This window comes from Parasteatoda tepidariorum, chromosome X1 (genome assembly GCF_043381705.1).
Source record: "Parasteatoda tepidariorum isolate YZ-2023 chromosome X1, CAS_Ptep_4.0, whole genome shotgun sequence".
Taxonomy (NCBI): Eukaryota; Metazoa; Arthropoda; class Arachnida; order Araneae; family Theridiidae; genus Parasteatoda; species Parasteatoda tepidariorum.
In genome coordinates, this window is record NC_092214.1 from 80,083,965 (window position 1) to 80,105,442 (window position 21,478).

Consider the following 21,478-nt stretch of genomic DNA (forward strand, 5'->3'; position numbering starts at 1 on the left):
CTTAAATTTTCGTAAGGGTAGTATCTCAAAGTTAACTATGGCGAGCAGTAAACGTAAAACGTTCTCCATTGATGATGTTCTCCATTTATCAGAAAAATTGAAAGTGGATGCAATCAAGCTGATATTTGCAGGGAATATAAACTATCCAAATCTGCAGTTTGTAACGCATGGAAAAATAGACAATTAACAATTTCTGGTCATGAAAAAATCTAGATGGCAGAAAAAAATTAAGAAAAGCTGATCACGAGGATGTTGAAGAAGCATTACTGAAGTCGTTCAGCATTCGAAGAAGCCACAATCTTCCAGTATTTGGACAAATGTCGATGAATTTGCGAAGCGATTTTATGAGGCTACTTTTATATGCTCGAATGGCAGGTTAGACAGGTTTAAAAAGCGGAATAAGAGAAAATCAGGAAAGATTATCTGAGAGTCGGGAAGTGCTTCCATATCTGATGTTGAGGATTGCTCATCAGCTAAAGGTAACTTACTGTTTTGTGTACGCAAGACGAAGAGGAATAAAAAATAGCACATTTTTTGCTACTACATAATATTTTTCGATCATTTATTTGAATAATGTGTAATAAAGGGGAGGAGTTTGGGAACCATATACAGTATATATATATATATATATATATGTATATATATATATATATAACTTTTGCGTTTTTTTTACTCTGTTCACTGTGACATAAGAAACAAGGAATTTTCCCATCGGGGTTATTTGGTAGCAGTTTTTACCTAGGAAATTTTAAAGCTTACTTGAATTAGAGGCATTTTTTTAAATTCTGACACGAAAAAATTATGTGTTTCTTTTCATTGTCAATTAGATTAGACAAATATTGAGTTAAAAATTTTAATTTTAGAGGAAAGATCTGCATTACCTTCTTTTATAAAAAGTGAGGGGGCTGATGTTCCCTCTGACCCTACCCCCTATTCCGGGGTTCGTGGTTTCCTAGACTTCAAATTTTTGATCTAATTTTTTCGAAATTTTGTCTACCTCCCATGTTTTGTGGGCCAATAGTTCAAATACGCAAACAAAATATGATTATTCAAAGAAAGTACGCTTTTATATCTAAGCTCATTACTTAATTAATAGTTACCTCTAATTAATTAGCATATTAGTTGCCCCCCTGGGAAGCATTATGATTAACACGTAGTACATGAAAATCCGTTTATTGGAGCAAAAGTTATTCAGGATGATTTTTTTGTGCACTTGTACATACGAAACGCGCACAAAGTTATTTATACAAGCAAAAGATTCCTAATTTTCAAACTTCGCTATAAACAACACATAACACAGAACATAATCCCCATTCCCTTTCCTCATATTCAGATAACGGCACTCATTTGTGTCCCGCAGTTTACTGATCGTAAAGACACGGTTCCCAGTAGAACACCGAAGTCAAGCATCACTGGCTGCTGTCAGTAAGCACTTTGACCACTTTGATCAGCCTACGTAGGGACCAAGGATGTGCTGTATCGGTCCTCGTTAAGCTGTACTACCGTAAAGTGCTGGACTGTATTGGCGATCGAAATGAGCTGCATGTGGCGCAGAGCAGAAATCTCCACCTATGGCAACAAACAAATCGCATGCTTTCACCGTTAGCGTGTGGGCAGGCATAGAAAAAGGAAGTACGTGAGAAATACATTGAACATAGTTCTAAATAAAGTGTCTTGGAAATTTTGAGAAATATTTTTGATAATTAAGTATGAAAAATATTAAAAAACGGAGAAATGACATCGTACATTCCTATACAACTGAAAAGAGGAGAGGGAAGGGGGAGAGTTAAGACATGGAACCGGTCTGCTCCCCAGATGGCGCATTCGAGGGTTGCGATCGCATCGTGTTGAGAATATAGGAGGCTGCTAAAACACTGCACATACTCCTTATTTTTATACCTTCTGATTTGGCAACGCTTCCATGTACGCCATGCTTTTTCCTTTGAAGTATATTGCTGTTTATTTTGAATCAGCTGTGAACTAAGTTTTAAATTATATTTTGTTCCAATCACTAAATCTCGTTTTTACCAGTTAATTTTGTAAGTAGTTATGAAAGTTACATTTTTTTTATATTGTTAAAAATGTAGAATAAGTGTCATATACCTTTATGTGTAACAGAGTTTTCTGAATGCTCGTTTCAAAATAGAGATGAAGCAATCTTTTGAACATCTCTAAGAATCTTTTTTCATTACGATTAGTTTAAACTATCTATGATTTCTTAATATGTTTCTTCAGTAAAGGAAAAGTTAAAATTTGTGCTTCATTTCTTAATATGTTCAATATCTTTTATAAGCTATTCTGGAAACGAAACAGAAATTAGTAGGTAACATGGCCTTGTTTTGAATTTGACATTTATATGAAAGAAATTTTATTAACCTTTTTTAAAAACTTAAATAGTTTGGTGTTTGTATCGACACTTTTTGTAGCTTGAATGATTCGCTTATAACGAGCGTGAAAGATCATAACAGTACTTTCTTTATTAATTTTTTACTTGTCAAGAATACAAAGGAAGTTCGTTTATTTACTTTGAACCTTTTATTGTGCTGTTGTTCTTCAAATAAGACATCGTTGAAATTGAAAATAAATTCGTCGACTCCACAAACATCTAGAAGGAATTAGCTGAATTTCAAAGGTGGAATTAAGTAGAAATTTTATGCTCATAAAAATACCTATTGCTTGGTATAACCAGGGTTTGCTCGTTAAAAGCTAGATGTACTCGAATAAACCAACTTATCAATCAAGTATTTTTGATTTCTTTGTTAAATCCATGTTTTCGTTATAAATGAGTTTAATTTTGTATGCATGATGTGCTTTGCGAGCTAAATCTTTGAAATTTTCCAGATAAGAAAATCCCATATGTGAATAAAATTATGTGTATAATATTATACTTAGTGTTTGTACTGACTTCCTTTAAAAAAAAAATTAATGTGAACATTGGCAAAAACCTTTGTATTGATCTATAACATAATGGTAAATTACAAAAATTTATTTGTAGAGTCAGGGGCCTGTGTAGAAGAAATTTGGGTCCGTTAACAGACCCTTGGCAAAATATCTTTTCATAAAAACGGACCCTTCACAAAATGTTTAAACTTAAAAATGGACTCTTCAAAAAATAATTTATTTTTTAATCGGACCCTTCACAAATTGGTATATCTTCATTATTGTTTTGTTAATCGAAGAAAGACATGTAAACTAACAAAGTTTTGTCTTTGGCAGACGCTTCCTTTATTCCTCCGAAATGAATATTCTGCTGCAGCAATATAGGCAAAATACCAAATATTTGTATGTTGCATCGCTAATTTACTAGCAGCAGTTGCTGTTTATTTTTTAAAATTTAATTTTTTTAATTATTGTATTACAGTGTTGAACATAATCTTGTATGTCTTTACAATTTAAAAACTCCTTGAAAATTTTTTTTGCAATAACTGGACCCTATTTGCACAAATTCACAAAAGCAGGACCCTGGTTGAAAGAATGTGACTTAACATTTATTTTATATTCACAAATTTTGAGTAATTTTTTCACAATTTTGCAAAACCGGACCTTTCACAAAATGTCTAGACAGACCCCTGAGAGTATTTGTTGAAAGAAGTGCATTCAAAAATTAAACTAATTCAAAAGTTAAAAAGCAAGAATATGTAATGTTACATCATGGCATAGCTGCACTACTGAAAGAAAATGCTTAAAATTTGTTAAAAGAGAAGTTCTGTAACAGTTAAAGTTAGTAACTTTAAAACATTCTTATACATGAAATATTCAAAGCTGTATCTTAAGTAAGCCAATTATTCAGGGATGAGATGTTTCCGCTTTTTAGCGGATTTTCGCTTTTTTTTACTTTTGTCTCTTGAATTTTAGCCTTTTTTTTTTTAATCAAAAATTCGGATTATTTAAAAGCTTCACTTTTTCTAACATATAAATATTCTGCTTTTTCGAAAAATTCAGCCGCTGAAATAAAGTAAATATATTTATTTCTGATTTTCAAAGATAAACAGAAAATTCAAACTACATAGCTGCCAATCCTTCAACATTTTTACTTATTTTAGCTATTTTTTTCTTTTACGCTCAAGAGATAAGATTTTTTGCATTTTCACCCGCCCGCCAGATAGTTTGTATTTTTATAATTCAGACGTAACTGCTTCAAACGAGCCTTTTAGAAGTCCCAATCGCGGAATTTGGTAGTACTTCGATTCTTATTCACGCGATTTGAATATCCTACATTGTGATTCTTATTTATGAGATTTAAAAATCCAATATAACAATTTGTATTCACGCGTTTTTAAAAACCTATGTAGCGATTCATATTCATGCGAGTTTAAAATCCGATGTTGTGATTTGTTCACGCGGTTATAATATCAAACATCGATTTTCGTATTTATACGTAATTTTAAAATAAGACATTGGGATTCGCATTCACGCGATCTGAAAATTATGCATCAGGATTTGTATCCACTCTATCTAAAAATTACATATTGTGGTTTGTATTTGCGCAATCTAAAAATTATGAATTGTGGTTTCTATTTCTTCATTTTTAAAATCGAGTTTTATATTCACGTGATTTCAAAATCCATTATCGTGATTCATATTCATGCGATTTTAAAATCCAAAATCCAGGGAAAGAAAGAAAAGATAGGATTCAGGGTTGCCACTCTACAGGGAGGACAGGAAAAACCTGAAAAATACAGGGAATTTAAAAATCACCTAAAATAACAGGGAATTTTGATTTTTTCTTTACAAACTGGGAAAATATAGGGAATTATGTTTCCTATTTTTTTTCTTCCAGATTTGAGTGGCAACCCTGAGGATTTGTCAAAAGATGTTTGAAGATGGGCTAATGACTAAATTAATCACCAATCCGTTTGTTTCCCCTCATTCACAAGCTGCATTACGAGTAATTTGACTTTGTTAAAGGATTTTTTTTTTCTTGTTTTGTAAAACATGAAGCATTTGCAGCAAATTAAACAAAATTTTAAAAAATGATATAGCAAACAAAAGCAGTCACTTAAAAAGTGATTCAATTTTTTGTGGAAAAAGAGTTGATTAACTCAGCACCAAAATTTAAAAAATAATGCTGCTGTTATTTATGGTATAAAATGCAAAGTTGTTATATGAAAAATAATTATCTAAACAGTTGCTGATTATCATGTAATTTTTTCAAACTAAAATAGCAATTTTTGTATGTTAAGGAGTTACTAGTATATGTCTCTACTTCACAGTTATTGGCATGTTTCACAGGGCTCTAGCTAAAACATAGTGATTCTAATTGTAGAAGGTTTTTTTTTTTTTTTTCTAAATTATTTAAAAAGTCATGCTTCTGATATATTTGTTATAAATCACGTAACAGTATTTATTAAAAGAAAGGGAATGTTAATGTATGTTCTCAGTAGTTTTTATTTGCTAAACCAGACAGTTTCTCAAATAATAGTTGTCTCCTTTATGTGAACTAAAGAAAATATAATTTTTAGCTTTATTTTCTCAATTGGTAATTTTACTTTTTACTAAATGTTAAGTATCGATGTAATCATTCATTTATTAATAAATTAGTACACAATTTTATGTCAACGCATAGTTATTTATTATCTTAAATTGTCAAGAACTTATTATTAAATGATGCACACGTGTAAAATTTACTCGCTTGGAAATTCAGCTTTTTTGTCTTTTGGGCAATCTCATCCCTGATACCCTGATTATTACATTTGAAACAATATTCTCTAACCAAAAACAACATATGGAAAGGTTTTAAAGTTTCCAAGTCCTGTTGGCCTGGACGTTTGATTTGACTCCAAGTTTTCATAAGAAGAATCTGTTACCTAATGTTAATGTTACGTTTATGGTATGGAAAAACAGATATAATACAGTAGGAATCGTTGTTTCTAGTTCAACTTAATTTTAACTGTATTTTATATTTTGTATGGATAAAACAAATCTACAACACTTGCTATTGTGTTGCTTCAACACTAAATTCTCTATCAGTTAATTTAGTAATATGTTATCATAAAATTAAATAACTTTTAGTTGTTTAAAATTAAAGACTGCAAAGCTGGTTTTTCTGATAAGAGAATGTTTTTTAAAAAAATTCCCTTATCAGAAAAAATATTTAAATCAATTAAAATAAATGGAAAAATCAAATACAATTATATTACCATAATACAAAAGTCCATTTTTTAACGAATTTTAAGAATAAAAAAATTCGAAGTTCATGGAATTAAAAATTCTAGTGTATAAAATAAATGCTAGTTAAATACTTAAATAGGGTTTTAATTATTTAAACTAAACCCTAACAGCTCAAAATAAAATTCAACATTTACTACAGAATATACTTCAAATTTAAGAAAATTTATTTTTAATTAATTATAAGAGGTTTTATAAATATGAAATATTTTTTTAAATAAAAAATGTTTTGTAAGCTACAGAAAAATAATTGAAACTGAGTGGAGTTGTAATATTGCGTTAAAATATTAGGATTTTCAAAAATATGTATATTTATGTTAAAATTCAAACGTGGAGCATCTCAAAAAGTGACTTATTTTATTCGCGATTCGGGTGAAAAACTTGTGTGTCATAATAATGTAGTATTAACTATGTCAGGATTTTTTAAATCTCCTAGAGAAGCGTAGTAACAACTGCAGAGAAATGAAATTGGCTCAAATAAAGCGTCAAAAAGTGATGCATGCAGAATTTGAAATTCAAGTGTTGTAATAATAGCATATTAAAAATATCGGGACTTTCGAAACCATGTAGTAATGTGTAGCAATAATTGCCAAATTAACAATTGAAAAATAATTTGGTTTTGTGATTAAGTTGGCACAAGTAGACCACACCAAAAATTGGTTAAGGCTAAATGAGTGACTCGCGATTCATAATAATACTGTGCAAAAAATATAGAAATTTTGAAAACCACGTAGTAATGCATTGCAATGTATGCGAAAAATGATTAAAAGTCATTTGGATTTAAGATGAAGTTTATGCAAATAAAGCATTTCAAAATGTACTTATTTTAATACAATATTTAAAACTTTAAAGATGCTAAACGTACTTAAAAAAAAAAATTGTGATTTTAGAAACTGTGTAAATGCGTAGCAATAATTACCGGGGGAAAAAAACTGTCAAAAGTCATTAGAAGAGCTTCAAAAGTGATAATTAAAATTCAAAATTTTGCGTATCGTAATTAAAAATATGTTGTATTAAAAATATGTATTAAAAATATTGCGACTTTTAAAACTGGAATTCTGCAGCGTCAGCCATTGGAAAAAATTTCATCAAAAAAGCATTGGTTAAGATCAAGCGTATTAAAGCTTAAATCTGCAATTTCAAATTTTCAATTATTATATTTTGTTTAGATACTGCAGCGGGCCGCACATCAAGAGTTGGCAGGCTGCATATGGTCCACGTGCAATATGTTGTGCACCCCTAGTTTAAATTAACTGATTTTTATAGAAAGGTTTGGCTTATATATTTTTTAAAACGAAATCTGATTTCAAAATTGAAAAAGCATTTTAATGTAAGATTGTTTAAATTTTTTATTGATCTGCTAATAAGTTTCAATTAGCAAAATTGCATTTGTAGGTACTTAATCTGTAGTAAGTTAAAGGGGGACCCCACCCTGAGATGGTAAAATATTAATGTTTTTCTTAAAAAAAATTTTGTTAATAGAGACAAAGCAGAGACTCGTTGTTTTTATGTTATTTAGCTACAATTTAAGTCTTTTTTAAAAAAATTTCTTTTACAAAATAATAAAAAATAAGTTGGTGGCAGCTCCGTGTGTGGCTGGTCATCAAAAAGTAGCACCTCACTGGCCTCATAAGTTTAGAAGTCCTGAAACATAGGAAAGCGATTTTGTTTAGATTTTCTGAAACATAAAGACATTATCTAAAATTCGGTTTTTTGATATTCACAAAATTACCAAAATGGCGGCAACTTTAAAAAAAGGTTAAGTTTTTCATTAAAAAATTTATTAAAATACTAATATAAATCGAAATATGAAAATATCAAAAAAATCCTATGCTACTTTCTAAAGGATATATTTTTACGTAATTTAAAATAAAGAATAGCTAATTTCGTTGTATTGATCATGAGAAAAACATTAGGCCAGTTCAAAAAACAGTGTTTTCAGAAAAACGCGTTTAAAGTTTTGACTAATGGTTAGGTAAAACGTTTAATTTCATATATATAATGGTCGATAAATGAAATGCCTACAATAAGTTTCTATATACAGTCAACAGAATGGATGAGACACAAAAAAAATTTCGCCCCTCCTAATCTGGCCGAACGGGTCTTTATACCTGCTTAGCGACGACTCTCTATTTTCCGGTATAACTTCCAAACGAAGTTAAGTACCAAGAATTCATTTTAGACAGACATTAGGGTACAAAGATTCGAAAAATGCAATAAATTTTTTTTCGAATTTTTGAAATATTCCGGGTGGGGTCCCCCCTTTAAGCAACATTTGAAATGACATTTTAAAAATTTTAACTCCTTTGTCTTTTTTACAATGCAATTAAACACAAAGTAAAAGTGTACAATTTTTTTCATACTTTTATATCTGCTAATTAAATATAATTTTTTATAAAACAAAAGCATTAGGATAATAAAAATCCTATCAATTATTAAAACTCGAAATTAAGGGTGGTCTGGGATCACTAAACTAGACTTTGACATTCATATATTAATTTTAAGTAGTCCACTGGATCAATGGAGGTATGTTATGGTTTTACGTTTTTGCTTTTGTATTTTGTTCTGTTTTTGCATCATAGTTGCAAACATCAAACAGTCTATGGCTATTTGCATTCGAGGGATTCATAAAAATGGATTTAGAGTTGCAGGTCTCGCAGCACTCCTATGTTTCCTATTAATCTGGAAAATTTGCTATATTTTCTATTTTTTCTATATTTTTTTCTAAATTTTTCCTTATAATCCTTACTCAACGTCCGCGCTCCAGATTTGCGCTAGTCTGATGTCAATCATCAAACCACACCAAAAAATTCTTTAACCGATCATCCGTTTGCAATGTCTCAACACAGCTGCACCGACAACAAGTAAAAGGGAATCCTCAGCAAGTGAAGGAAATATGTGTGAGGATCGTGGGGAATAAGATATAGTGCTGTCATGGGGATTCAATAAAGTGATTTTCGTTTTGGTAAGTTCTTCTGTTTATATTTTTCTCTTAAAAGTTTTTTTAGTAAGTTAATGTAATTAAGTGATTTTTTTCTCTTTCTCGAGTTTAATTTTGGAACATATCACGCGACAAACAATCATTACATGAATCGCGAGTCCGAAATCGTTCGCATTTAAGAGATTTGGTTTTCAAGAACATGATTTACAACTGTCACACTTAACAATTTTGGACTACGAATCGTGATTCCTATGTAGGTGACTTACAAATCATGGTTTACGAAATAATTTGTGAGCTATGCTTGTATTGTATATAATTCGGTCTACAAATCGCTATTCATTTTTACGCGATTTAAAAATTCCTCTGCTAGATTAATATCCAGACAGGTAAAAAAAAAATTGCAATTCATTTTAAAGCATTTAGGATAGTTATTCTGTAGTCTAAAGTTCACACAGGTGCAATAAAATGTTAGGGAGTTAAAATTAAAAAATTTGCAGCCTATGTAGGTGAAACTAAATAAATTTGAAAATTAATATTATTTCATTTTCATAAAGCTTTTTTTTATTTAAAATAAATGTGAAACTGAAGCTTACATTAAAAATTTTGTTATGAAATGTAAATAATTTTTCTTCTAAAAAACATGGTTTAACATAATTTTAAAAAATAGGGTATCTGGCTTAAAAATATCTGATATGCTTATAAAGGTACAGTACAGAACACCGGGAGAAATTTTGCTTGATTTTACCGCCACTTCTTCAATAACTTCAATATATTTCTTCTGTAGCCTTGAAGATTTTCAGGGTTTAGGTGAGGCAGGCACAAATTCTTTATTTTCTCTTGTGTGTTGGAAAGAAACAGTGGTTTTCTGATAGCTGCCATCAATCAAACATAAAGGAGCGGCTTTCTGATTTCGTTTTCTCTATGATTTACGAGGAGGAGGGGTATTGCACATGCATATTAGTGAACATAAGTTTTTTATTATTTTTCTTTTCTTAATTTTGCAGTTTTACTATCATAATTTATATATTTCTTTCTATTTATCCAACTTATTTATGATTCATTTTTTAATGTAAAATCTTAACATATTGCATTTTGAGTTTGCTTTTTATTTTATTTTTAAAAACAGTCGCAGTTGATTAAGTATGATTTAGCCTCTTTTTTTTTTTAGATAAATATGTGAAAAAATTTTTTCTTACCTTAATTTATAAATGTTTTTATAAATAAAAATGTTGTTTTCTTCCGAATTTTAAACTAAGGAGAGCTTTCCTTCTTTATTTTTTCATATTTTAAAATATGTTAGTATTTTTCATTGTAATTTGGGTTCGATGAAACATCGATATATAATGTTTTTTAGCAGATTCAGAAAACCGGGATATTCAGACATGTGGGATAGGGATGGTTCCGAACATACCAGATAATTGGTTCTCTGCTGTATTTCATTCTTAATAATTTTAAGCAACCCTTTGTTCTGTTAAATTTTTCTGAGTTAAAAGAAAAATTTGAAGCTCACTCTGGTAAACTTAATTAAACTTACTTAAGAATTAAAATGGGTATAAATAAATTTTCATTAACTTTTTTTTCCAAATTCCTACTAAATTTTCCAAATCTGTCAAATGCTGAAGTTTATTTTAAAATATTCTTTTGAAATGCAAGTAGTTTTATTTCTAAAAAAATATGGTTTGTAAGTTTAAGAAACTTGTGTAGATGACTTTAAAAAAAAATTCATTGTATTATTTCCTAAGGTTATTATAGCTGGTGTAAAATAAGTCACCCCTTAAGTTAGTAAAGAAATTTCTTTCTGCTTTTTAAAACTTTTTGATATGTTTGAATAGGCATTAATTGTCTGTACTTCTCTTTCAGAAAAATGCCTGCTGGAAAAACTAAATTTCAACTCTCATGGCTTGAAGTTCTCAACAGAAATGGGGATTTACTAAGTAATTGGTGTCAAGAAGGTAAAGATGGGGATACTGCATACTGTAGTCTCTCTAACAGTTGTGTTCAATTTTTGAATAGTGGAATTTCCCAACTACTGTAACATTCTAATGGGGAAAAAGCATCAGCTGGCTGCCAAAAAAGCAAAAGGGCAGAGGAAGTTGTTTGGAAAAAAAGCTAGCTCTAGTACCACAACTGGAACTAATACAAAAGTTGTGATGATGCAGTTGAGCCAAAGCCAAAAAGTGGCAATGAAAGTCGCAGTATCCAATTATTCATTTGCTTCAATTCAGGATATTGTGCCGTTATTTCAGGCTATGTTTAAAGGTAACACTATCGTTAATCAAGTGCAGTTTAGTGACTGGAAAGTTTCCTGCGTATTGTCTCATGTCCCTGGACCATACTTTCATAATGAAGTAATCACCCAGTTAAAAAAGTCTTCTAGTTTGTTTACTTTGGCTTTTGAAAAAACCACAACAAGTTAAGAAGCAACTGGACATGTATATCAGATTTTGGAGCGAAGAGTGCGATAGAGTTGTTAGTTCTTATCTAAATTCAGTCTTTTGGGGGCATGCAGATTCCAATAAATCTGCTGTAATTTAGTAGAGACTTTAAATAATCATAAATTACCGCTAAGTAAACTTTTAATGCGTAGTCAGGATCGACCGAATGTAAATAAATCAGTTGCTAAAAAATTTAACGAGAAACTGGCCCTGGAAAATTCACCAAAACTTGTCGATTTTGGGACATGTTCCCTTCACAAAGTTCATGACTCATTTTTCAGATCCATATCTTCTCTTTCACTTGATTTAGATCAGTTTGCAAATGACCTTTTTGGTTTTTTTAACCTGGTTTTTGGCTTTTTGGTTTGACCTTTTTGGTTTTACCAAGTGCAGCGAGAAGAGAAGATTTGAAAGAACTGCAAAGCCTCCTCAATTTAGAACAAAAAATTCTTTTGAGACACGCTAAGTAAATTACCGCTAAGTAAACTTTTAATGCGTAGTCAGGATCGACCGAATGTAAATATCAGTTGCTAAAAAATTTAACGAGAAACTGGCCCTGGAAAATTCACCAAAACTTGTTGATTTTGGGACATGTTCCCTTCACAAAGTTCATGACTCATTTTTCAGATCCATATCTTCTCTTTCACTTGATTTAGATCAGTTTGCAAATGACCTTTTTGGTTTTTTTAACCTGGTTTTTGGCTTTTTGGTTTGACCTTTTTGGTTTTACCAAGTGCAGCGAGAAGAGAAGATTTGAAAGAACTGCAAAGCCTCCTCAATTTAGAACAAAAAATTCTTTTGAGACACGTTAGTTCTCGATGGCTCACACTTCGTCCTGTACTAAACAGGATCATTTTAGTGTAATCCTGCATTGGAGTATTTTGTAACTCTTCTGCGATTCTGAGTAATTCAAGGTATCTGAGAATTGTTAAGGAGTTAAAAGATCCAGCATCTTTAGTGGTTATTGAATTTGTTTCTGATACGATTCCAATTTTGGATTCTTACGCAGCAATTATTCAAGCAGAAGGACCTCTGGTGCATCTTTTGTACAACAAAACCAATGAATTTTTACGAAATACAGTGGAACCTGTAAAAGTGACCACCTGGGTAAAGTGAACGCCTGAGTAAGGTGACCATTTTCTACAAGTTTTATTTCAAGACTCCTTTTTAAGGAGTCTTCGTAAAGTGACCACCTCTATATGGTGACCATTTGACTTGGTCCCGAGGGTGGTCAATTTAGACAGGCTCCACTGTATTATGATCAAATTTGTGAAAAAAAGCTTGGTTGCTATGGAAGAAGGCGTGCCTTTATACAACATTAACATTGATGACACAGCAAACTTAAAACCGATTCAAGACATTAACATAAGAGTAGGTGCCAAAAGGACTGTTTTAAAGCTTAAGAAACCAGACCGTAAGCATCTCAGATGTGAATTTAAAAAATTCCTTGTAATATTGACAAATTCTATACAAGAAAATCTCCCCATTTGTAATAATTTTTTTAAGGATATGGAAGTGTTACACCCTATCATGAGGAAAGACTCCTCTGACAATGCTGTAACAGACAGTGCAAGAAAATGAAATCTCTTCATCTTATAGATAAGGAAGTTGACACAATTGTCAGAGACTGGCAAACTTATCGTTTGGATGGAGATATCGACAAACTCTGTGATTAGTTCACTTCTCTCATTCATTCTGAAAATTCTGTCAAGTATAAAAGAGTGGTCAGTTATTGGGCTAAAGTGCTCAATACTAAATACACTGGTGTACTAAAGTACAAAAACTAATATTTGTTGGTAAAATCCTGCCTCTCTCTCTTTCACATGGCAATGCAGATGTTGAGAGAGGATTCTCAGTCAACAATGCAATTTTATCACCAGAAAGATCTTGTTTGTCTGAAAAAGCAATTATTGGCCTAAGATTACATAAAGATGCTGTTCGGAGGCATGATAATAGCATTTTAAATATTCCTATGACTTTCTCATTATTAAACTATGTAACTAAAGCACGTTCAGTATATAAAGAAGAAAAAGAAGCTGCCTAAGCTAAGATAGACGCAGAAAAACGATCTCTGTCTGAATCGGAACAATTGCGAAAAAAACAAAGAAAAATTGCATGATTTAGAAAATCATGTGAAATCCTTATAAGATTAATTGAGTCTTTCCCAGAATTTACTACAGGAGACTTGCAAAGATGAGGAGTAAAATTTTCATATAATATTACTTAGTATTACCAACATTATTACTAATAAACTTTTTTTCCTAACTCTAATGCTGTGTATTAATGAACTTAATTGTTTTTATTCAGATTTTCTAGAAATATTATTTGAAACCTTTTGCTGGTTCTCAAAAAATTTTAAAAATCTAATTACTTTATTAATTATCTATATAATTATTCTTTTATTAATGTATAACACTGATATAAGTCTACGGTTTACTCAAATATATTAAGGAATATATTCCAACCTGTCCTGGGCAAGAAAGCTAAAATTTGGCTACAATCAGTGTTCTTTTTTTCTCCAGTTAGATTATCTAATAAAACATTAAGTTTTAAAGCCAAGATATGGTTTTGTAGAAATGTTTTTTCATAACATTGGCTTTGAATAACACATAAATAAAAATTGTGCATGTTCTATGCAAATTTCGAACCTATATTTTTTAAACAAAATATTAGGGATTCATATATTATTTTCAAAACATTCCTATCATTTCTTAAATGAATTCCTATATTTCCTATTATATTTTTGCTCCGAGTCACTAGGCCTGGAGTTGAGACAACTGTGTGAAAAGTGAAAGCAGCTATGAGGTCATCAGTGCTGCAATTTTAATGGACGCTTAAAAATTTTGATTGTTAGTGTTGCTGAAGTTGTACTATGAATTTATTGATTTAGCACATGTTCTAAGATATTAAAAAAAAATTATCTTCTTGGTCAGTCTTTTGTTTTCGTTGGTAATTTTATAAATTAAGATGAAATTCTTTAAAAATATCCTGAGCTTCTGATATTAACCTATGAGATGACAGTAATGTTGATCCGTTTAACATGGAATGAGCCCCCTGTGACATTTTCTTTGAGAATTTTAGTAACATGCCTTTTATGCCGATTTGCACACCTCTTCTAAAATATTAAAATGAAATTAAATGCTTTATATTCAGCTTATATAATATAAAAATAATAACCTTATCAATATTTCTGTAGGTTTTTTTTTAATAGAATTGTTATGGATAAAAAGATATTCCTTATTTGTAGAATTACCAAATATGTAAATATTACTAAATACATAATTAGGCATATTACTATTAGTTTTAACAATAAGTCTCTGACTGTGTTAGGTTATAAACATATTTGAATTTATGAAGAAAGTTTTACAAAATGACTAAGAAAATTTTGTTTTGAGGATCTCCTCTTTAGAGTTTTAAAGGTTTAAGTAAGTTTTTGATATTTGTCATGGTTTTTAACATTATGAAAAGATAACTATTTTTAGTTCGCTAAATATTTTAACCATATTCTAAATGTTTCATCTTTAATTAAATTCATTTTGAAAAATAGTTTTGTTGTGTTATTATTAAATGTATGTACTTTTACTTTTCAGATAAGAAGACAATGGCTACTTCTAGCTTCGCAATCAGATGTATATCTGCTAGCGGACGATTTACTATATCCGAGTTGGAAAGCAGTAGTACTGTAAAGGCATTGAAGGAGTCAATTATGAAAGTAACCGAAATTCAACCCGAAAAAATGAAAATTCTTAGTGGATATCCCCCAAAGCCAATAAAATTGGAACATGATAATTCAAAATTAGATGAAGTGGGTATTGAATCTGGGGAGACTTTAATCATTCAAGTTGATGAAACTTTGAATGCCCAAGCTGTACCTGATGTCAATAAACCAACTTCAAGTGAGAGCCCTAAGAAAAGGAAACAAGAACTACCTCCAGTGATGAAACAAATGAAGGAATTTAGCAATGGCGCGCCAGATATTATGCCCGGAATAATGATGAGATATGATGTTCCTTCGAACAACTCGTGCTTATTTTCCAGTGTTTATTTTCTTGTGCACAATGGACTTTTAGAATTAGCAAAAAGTGATAAACTGAGACGAATTATTGCTGATGCAGTGTCAAAAGATCCTGTGAAATATAATGATGCCTTTTTAGGTCGTGAAAACTCCGAGTATTGCCGATGGATTCTCAATCAAGCCAACTGGGGTGGAGCTATTGAACTTGCCATTTTAAGTGAATTTTTCAAGTTAGAGATTTGTGCCATTGACATCATGAGCTGTCAAATGTTAAGATTTGGAGAAAGTAATAATTACCAAAGAAGAGGTATTGTTGTATATGATGGTATTCATTATGATCCATTGTACATGCAGCGTGAGGAAAAGCTTCAAACGATATTTCATGTATCTGATACTCAAATTTTGGAACTTGCTTTAGAAGTAGCTAGGGAAGCTCGATCAAGTAAGCAGTTTACTGATATAGTCAACTTTAAATTGAAGTGCAATGATTGCGGTCAAAATTTGATTGGTGAAAAAGATGCTTCAGCTCATGCTGCTGCCACTGGTCATGTCAGCTTTGGTGAACTTCTATAACTTTAACCTCTTCCTTACATCCTCTCGTCTTTCATTACTCACATGTCAATTTTTTTTTTCATTATTTAAGTGTCATAATTACATATTCATAGTGACTTTAATGATTGATTCATATTACATTTAGTTCATGTTTAATCTCAGAACAAACATGCTTTTTTCCATGCATGAAACTTATGTGTTTACTTGTGTTTTGATTTCTGTTTCATTCTTATAAACATTTTAAATTTTTTTTTTTTTTTTTTCAGTTTGATTAATATAATTTTAAGACTTCTGGCTCAGAAATGTTTTCCATATTTCTGTAAGCAAAATTAAAATAACTTTCAATTTTACTTAATGATCAACAAATAATTCTTTTTATACCTTAATTGAAGTAGAAGTTTTATCTAAACATACAAGTGTAGAATTTAAAAAAAAAAAAAGAGCAGCAGAGAGTCAAAATTAGTTATGTAGAACTCTACTGATTTATTCTGCTTTGAAATACTATAAACAAACTTTGAATTTCTATTTTTGATTTTACGGAAAAGCAGTAACTCTATAGCAAGTGTTGAAATCTTTATGTAATTAAGATTTATATTTTCTTACCAAAAAATGCTGGGATATTTTTTGTGCAATCTTGCGATGAATATTTCTCTTTATAACTACTGTAAATTTTTTTCTATGAAAATAAAGAATTTTTTACAACATAAATGCTTATTATTTTTGAATTGAAATCTGTAAACTGCATTATATGATTAGTGTGATAATGAGTTAATTTCTCTTTCTGATCATTGCTGTTAGAGGTGATTCTTAGCCCTTTTTAAAGCAATAAATAGCTGTCCCATTTGATGCTAATTTGTTATGCATCTGCACCAGTTTTTTTTCTTGCCAACATTGGCAATAATAACTGCCAGGTGCCTTGAGGGCCTGGTTAGTAGGGCACTGAGCCCATGTCCAAGAGTTAGTGGGTTCGATCTCCGCCGACCGAAGAATCCCCATGTAGTAAATGGTAACTGATGCACATTAAATTTGTCGAGTCGCAAAATCCTCCATGTTCCCATAACAAATCAATACCTCTGGAGGTACTGATCCAGAAGTTTCCTTGTCTTCAGGATTGGTTTAAAATTACAAGACTACGGAGTTGAACATTGGTGGTCGTAAACCCAAAATTGGGTCGGTTGTTCAACGCCGGATATAAAATAAAAAAATAACTGCCAATGTAGCGTTTGGATTGTACTCATGCACATAGATAAATCTTACATGTAGGGATTAGGAGAGTAGGGGGGGGGCAAAGATTTCGACTTAATAGTCCCAATTTTCATCAATTCATATTTAGAAATATAAATTTATATAGATTTACCTCATTTTATTTGACATTAAATTCATAGTTTAAACTTAGTAGTGTGAATTTTATTTCTAAATCAATTTCAGTGTAGCACTTTCAAATTTTCAAAAGTACATGAATCTTATATGAAAGAAATTAGAGAGTCTAATCACATTCATCATTGACCAAATAGTTCAAGTAATGATGGTGCAAAAAGCTAATCTCATTTGCTTTATTTCTCTGCTCTTAAGAATTGTTTAATTATTGTTATATATTATAAAATTTGACATATCAGAAACAGAAAAGTGCTCAATTGCTCTTTGACAAATCCATAATTTATTTTGAAAGGCTTAAAATAATCAAAGCAATTAATAAGAAATAATTCTTAGTGCTACCAAAGACACTCTCCCTATGCAGGCTTCGTAGTGGTTCAAAATAAAAACCATGACAACATTTTTAAAAAAGAATAAGGACATTTTTTATGCATTACATGGATTTTAGACTATTTTTAAGAAAGGGAAATGAAGGGCTACAAAATAGGAAAATTCGCTAAGAAAATTTTGTTTCATGCAGCATGTTTCTTTAATTCTCCACAACATAAAAAAAAAAAAAAAGCAAGCACAGTGTTCCTACTTAATTTCAGAAGGAAAAGAAAATGACTTTTCCAGGTATATCAGGAAACTTTTAATGAAAATCCAGAACATAAATTATCTATACCATGCAATTTTTCATCAGAAAGCTTTGATTTTTTTTAATGTCAAATATTTTGTAAGCAAAAATAATACCATGGAATGAGCCTGGAAATTTCACTAAAACATGACATTTTTCCTCCGAATAATTGTAATAGAATTATTTATCTCAGTAACTGATTACTGTAACCGACAATTTTGAGACCGGTTATTTTACAGATATAATGATCGAATTTTTCCAAGTTTTTGTGGGGAAAAAAATAAGCAACTTTTCCTGGTCCTGGCAACAAATAAAATTCCCTGATAATTCCAGATTTTCACTGTTCTCCCTGAACCGTGGGTGCCCTATAAGCAATACATTTCAAAATTAAGATAAACAAGTTGATCAGAAATGATTTTTTTTTTTAAAAAAACTAGATTTTGTACATAATCTTGGAACCTGAATTTTCTTGACAACAGAAATAGATTCCTCAATACAAAGATAAATCAAAATAAGTTTAAAAGAAATTGATAATGTAAATTAGAATTATAAATAAAATAGCAACTCTAAGAAAGCATTTGTAAATTAATTTATATATGTTTTAATAAGACTAAGGGAATTTACAAAGCAATCTTGCAACAAAAAAAAGCAATTTTTTTATAAGTACGAAGTTGTTGCGAAAAAATCATACAAATATATAAATATTCTAAGTTAAATCCTATTTAATCAACGTCAGAACATTTTTGAAAACACAATGAAGAATTTAAACCTAATACATTAATGTCGATTAAAATATTAATTATGGAAAAGATAAGCACCAATAATACTATAAAAACTTAATTAAGTGATACTTATTTAAAAGAAAATTTTTTAAAAAGAAAAAAAAAGTTAACATCAAATATCAAACTATTCTAAAGAGAAACTAACAAATATATAAACAATCCATATCTAATTAAGTTAAATAAAATAAAATAATTAACTAAAAAATAATGTCTTTAAGCAACAGACAAGCAAAAATAGATAAGAAAATTATTCTAAAAAATGAAGCAAAGCTGCGAGAAAACAAAAGATAGAGGGATAACTTATTAATAAAATAAAAGTTTTTTATTAACTTGTCCACAACTAAGTCATCCAGAAAGAATATTAGAAAATACTAAATTAATAAAAATGTTATAAGGGTGATTCTCACGAAACATGACAATTCGGACCAAACAATTTCTTCAAATTTAAAGTCTTCAAAATGTAGTTTATTGACATTTGCTTGAGAAAAAAAATAAAATAGAAATTCACCATATCTTGAATGCCAGGAAAATGACATATTACCTTAGAAGTTTAAAAAACAGTCATTTTAAGTTAATAGTAAGTAACNCAGTCTGGTGCTATGGAAACAAGAAGAGGGCATTTTAGGGAGGGTAGCTTCGATGATAGCTTGTATGGGAAGTATACCAGATTGGCTGACTCAGCCACCAGTAGGAGACTTATTTAATCTGATTTATCGTAGACAAACAGTAACAAAGCTTTACCATAATACATCAAGTTTAAATTTAAATACTGTACAAAAAATATTTATTCATCTGTCTTTTGACAAAATAACAACAGGACATAAGAAAGTAGACCAATAACGTAGACCTAAAAATTATTTTTAAGGAGAGAAAAAAAAAATTCCGATTTTCCGTCTTCGAGTTAGTCTTGTTTCCGTCTATTAAATACGGTGATATGATCTCAGATCTCGGGGTTTCAATCATAACAAACGCCTTTTAACATAATATATATTTAATAATAAAAGGATGATGATAATGGTACCGTGTCATGGAGGAAACTGATTAGAAAACTAATGATTTTACATTACTACGCAGAGCGCCATCTATTGAGTTTTAGAAATTATAATTAATATGGAGAAATATTATTAACACACTTCCCCCCGATGAACTCTTAGTTAATAACAATTTAGTCATTTCATATATTAATCTAAGTTATTTTTCTCAAATGTAAAGTACCAATATTTAAAATATAATATAATCTTACCTTTTTACATAATATTAATCGAATTCTTAAAATAATATGTTTCAGGAGCATTAGTTCAAACCTTTAACAAATTATTACCTTATAAATGAAATTATTGAAATTTAAGTAAATATCAATTGATGAAATTAAATTATCATATCATGAATAATAAATCAAGCAATTTTCACAACACAAAATATTTCAATTTCAAACAAACATGCATTTAAACAAGAAAATATATATTGTATATGCATATTTTCTTTAAATCAAAAAAGTTCAAATAATATCTTAAGATAAACTTAATTTGTAAGTTAAATGAAAATCTTAAGTAATATTGTAAAATAAAATGTTCAAATAATAATAAATGTGAATTTAAAGTTCAAATAGAATGTTCATACTAATTTAATTGTTCACTTCTAAATTATATAATAAATTTATAGGACGTTTTATTATTGACGTATCTGTTTTCAAAGCACATGCTCTTATTTTGTTATCACGTCCTTGAAATGTTTCCACAATTTTTCCAAGTTTCCTTTCCACACGCTCCTTGGAAGTTTGTCATCATGAATCAAAACAATATCATTTACCTTAAAATTTTGATTACCTTTATCCAAATTTACATAATTGACAGCTCTTAAATTTAAAAGATAATCCCCTTTCCATTTCTTCCAAAATTAATTTATAAGTCTTTCTCGATATTTAAATTTTTTAATTATCATTTTTTTGTCTATCATGCAGTCAATACCGGATAACTTGACTGACGATAAACTTATTAATCGTCTTCCAAGTAGCATGTGGGATGGCGTTAGAGGAAAAGTATATGGAGAGTCTGTAGTCACGTAAGTAATAGGCCTCGAGTTAATCACAGCTTCTATTTCACATAGAACTGTTTCGAGTTCTTCACTAGTCAAAGATGTTTTCCTCAGTAATTTCCGAAGAATGATTTTCATTGAACGAACCATTCGCTCGTAGAATCCACCCCACCAGGGTGCTCTTTCAACGATAAATTTCCACCTTATTCCCTTTGAGGAATAAAACTCACTCACTTCAGAACTGCTCGAAATAGTCCAATTTTTTTTCAATTCAAACTCTGCTCGTTTGAACGTCTGAGCATTGTCTGAATAAATAACAGAACAAAGTCCTCTTCTGGATATGAAGCGACGAAAAGCAAGTAAAAATGCTTCAGTTGTTAAACTGGAAACAATTTCCAGGTGTATTGCTCGTGTAACTACACAGGTGCATAGCATGATGCAAAACTTACTGTCAGAGTCTTTCACAAGTAAGGGTCCAGCAAAATCCAGGCCTGTCACTGAAAATGGAGGCGACTGTTCTATTCTATCTTTTGGAAGAGGAGCCATAATTTCTCTTCCTGA

General features: G+C 30.2%; 3 protein-coding genes across 6 annotated transcripts in view; 1 reads left to right on the top strand and 2 right to left on the bottom strand.

The window, feature by feature from the left end:
* Positions 1-1,621, bottom strand: part of LOC122272696 (uncharacterized) — a 7,973-nt gene extending 6,352 nt beyond the window's left edge. Inside the window, exon 1 of the mRNA XM_071187285.1 lies at positions 1,504-1,621. Coding sequence (XP_071043386.1) covers positions 1,504-1,621 — 118 coding nt within the window. The remainder of the gene's footprint in view (positions 1-1,503) is intronic.
* Positions 1,622-1,879: 258 nt separating this feature from the next.
* Positions 1,880-16,819, top strand: LOC107445564 (Yod1 deubiquitinase). 4 transcript variants are annotated; one of them, XM_016059990.3, is made up of 3 exons: positions 1,895-2,039; positions 4,781-4,888; positions 15,135-16,819. In XM_016059990.3, exon 3 carries the CDS (start codon positions 15,146-15,148, stop codon positions 16,130-16,132), a length of 987 nt encoding a protein of 328 aa, XP_015915476.1. In that variant the 5' UTR covers positions 1,895-2,039; positions 4,781-4,888; positions 15,135-15,145; the 3' UTR covers positions 16,133-16,819. The 4 variants fall into 4 exon arrangements, with proteins under 4 accessions (XP_015915475.1, XP_015915476.1, XP_015915473.1 ...); XM_016059987.3 differs by lacking the exon at positions 4,781-4,888 and adding an exon at positions 10,970-11,061 and having other exon boundaries at positions 1,910-2,039; XM_016059989.3 differs by lacking the exon at positions 4,781-4,888 and having other exon boundaries at positions 1,880-2,039.
* Positions 7,792-21,478, bottom strand: part of LOC107442720 (A-kinase anchor protein 7) — a 66,519-nt gene continuing 52,832 nt past the window's right edge. The window contains exon 7 of the mRNA XM_071187613.1: positions 7,792-7,812. Within this exon, the coding sequence (XP_071043714.1) occupies positions 7,811-7,812 (2 nt within the window). The 3' untranslated portion in view covers positions 7,792-7,810. The remainder of the gene's footprint in view (positions 7,813-21,478) is intronic.

What these genes read in the sequence shown, in the direction of transcription:
- LOC107445564 (XM_016059987.3), top strand. Translation starts at nt 10,974, where the DNA reads ATGCCTGCTGGAAAAACTAAATTTCAACTCTCATGGCTTGAAGTTCTC. An exon ending in AAGTAATTGGTGTCAAGAAG is followed by an intron (nt 11,062 to 15,134) that starts GTAAAGATGGGG and finishes TTTACTTTTCAG; the next exon opens with ATAAGAAGACAATGGCTACT.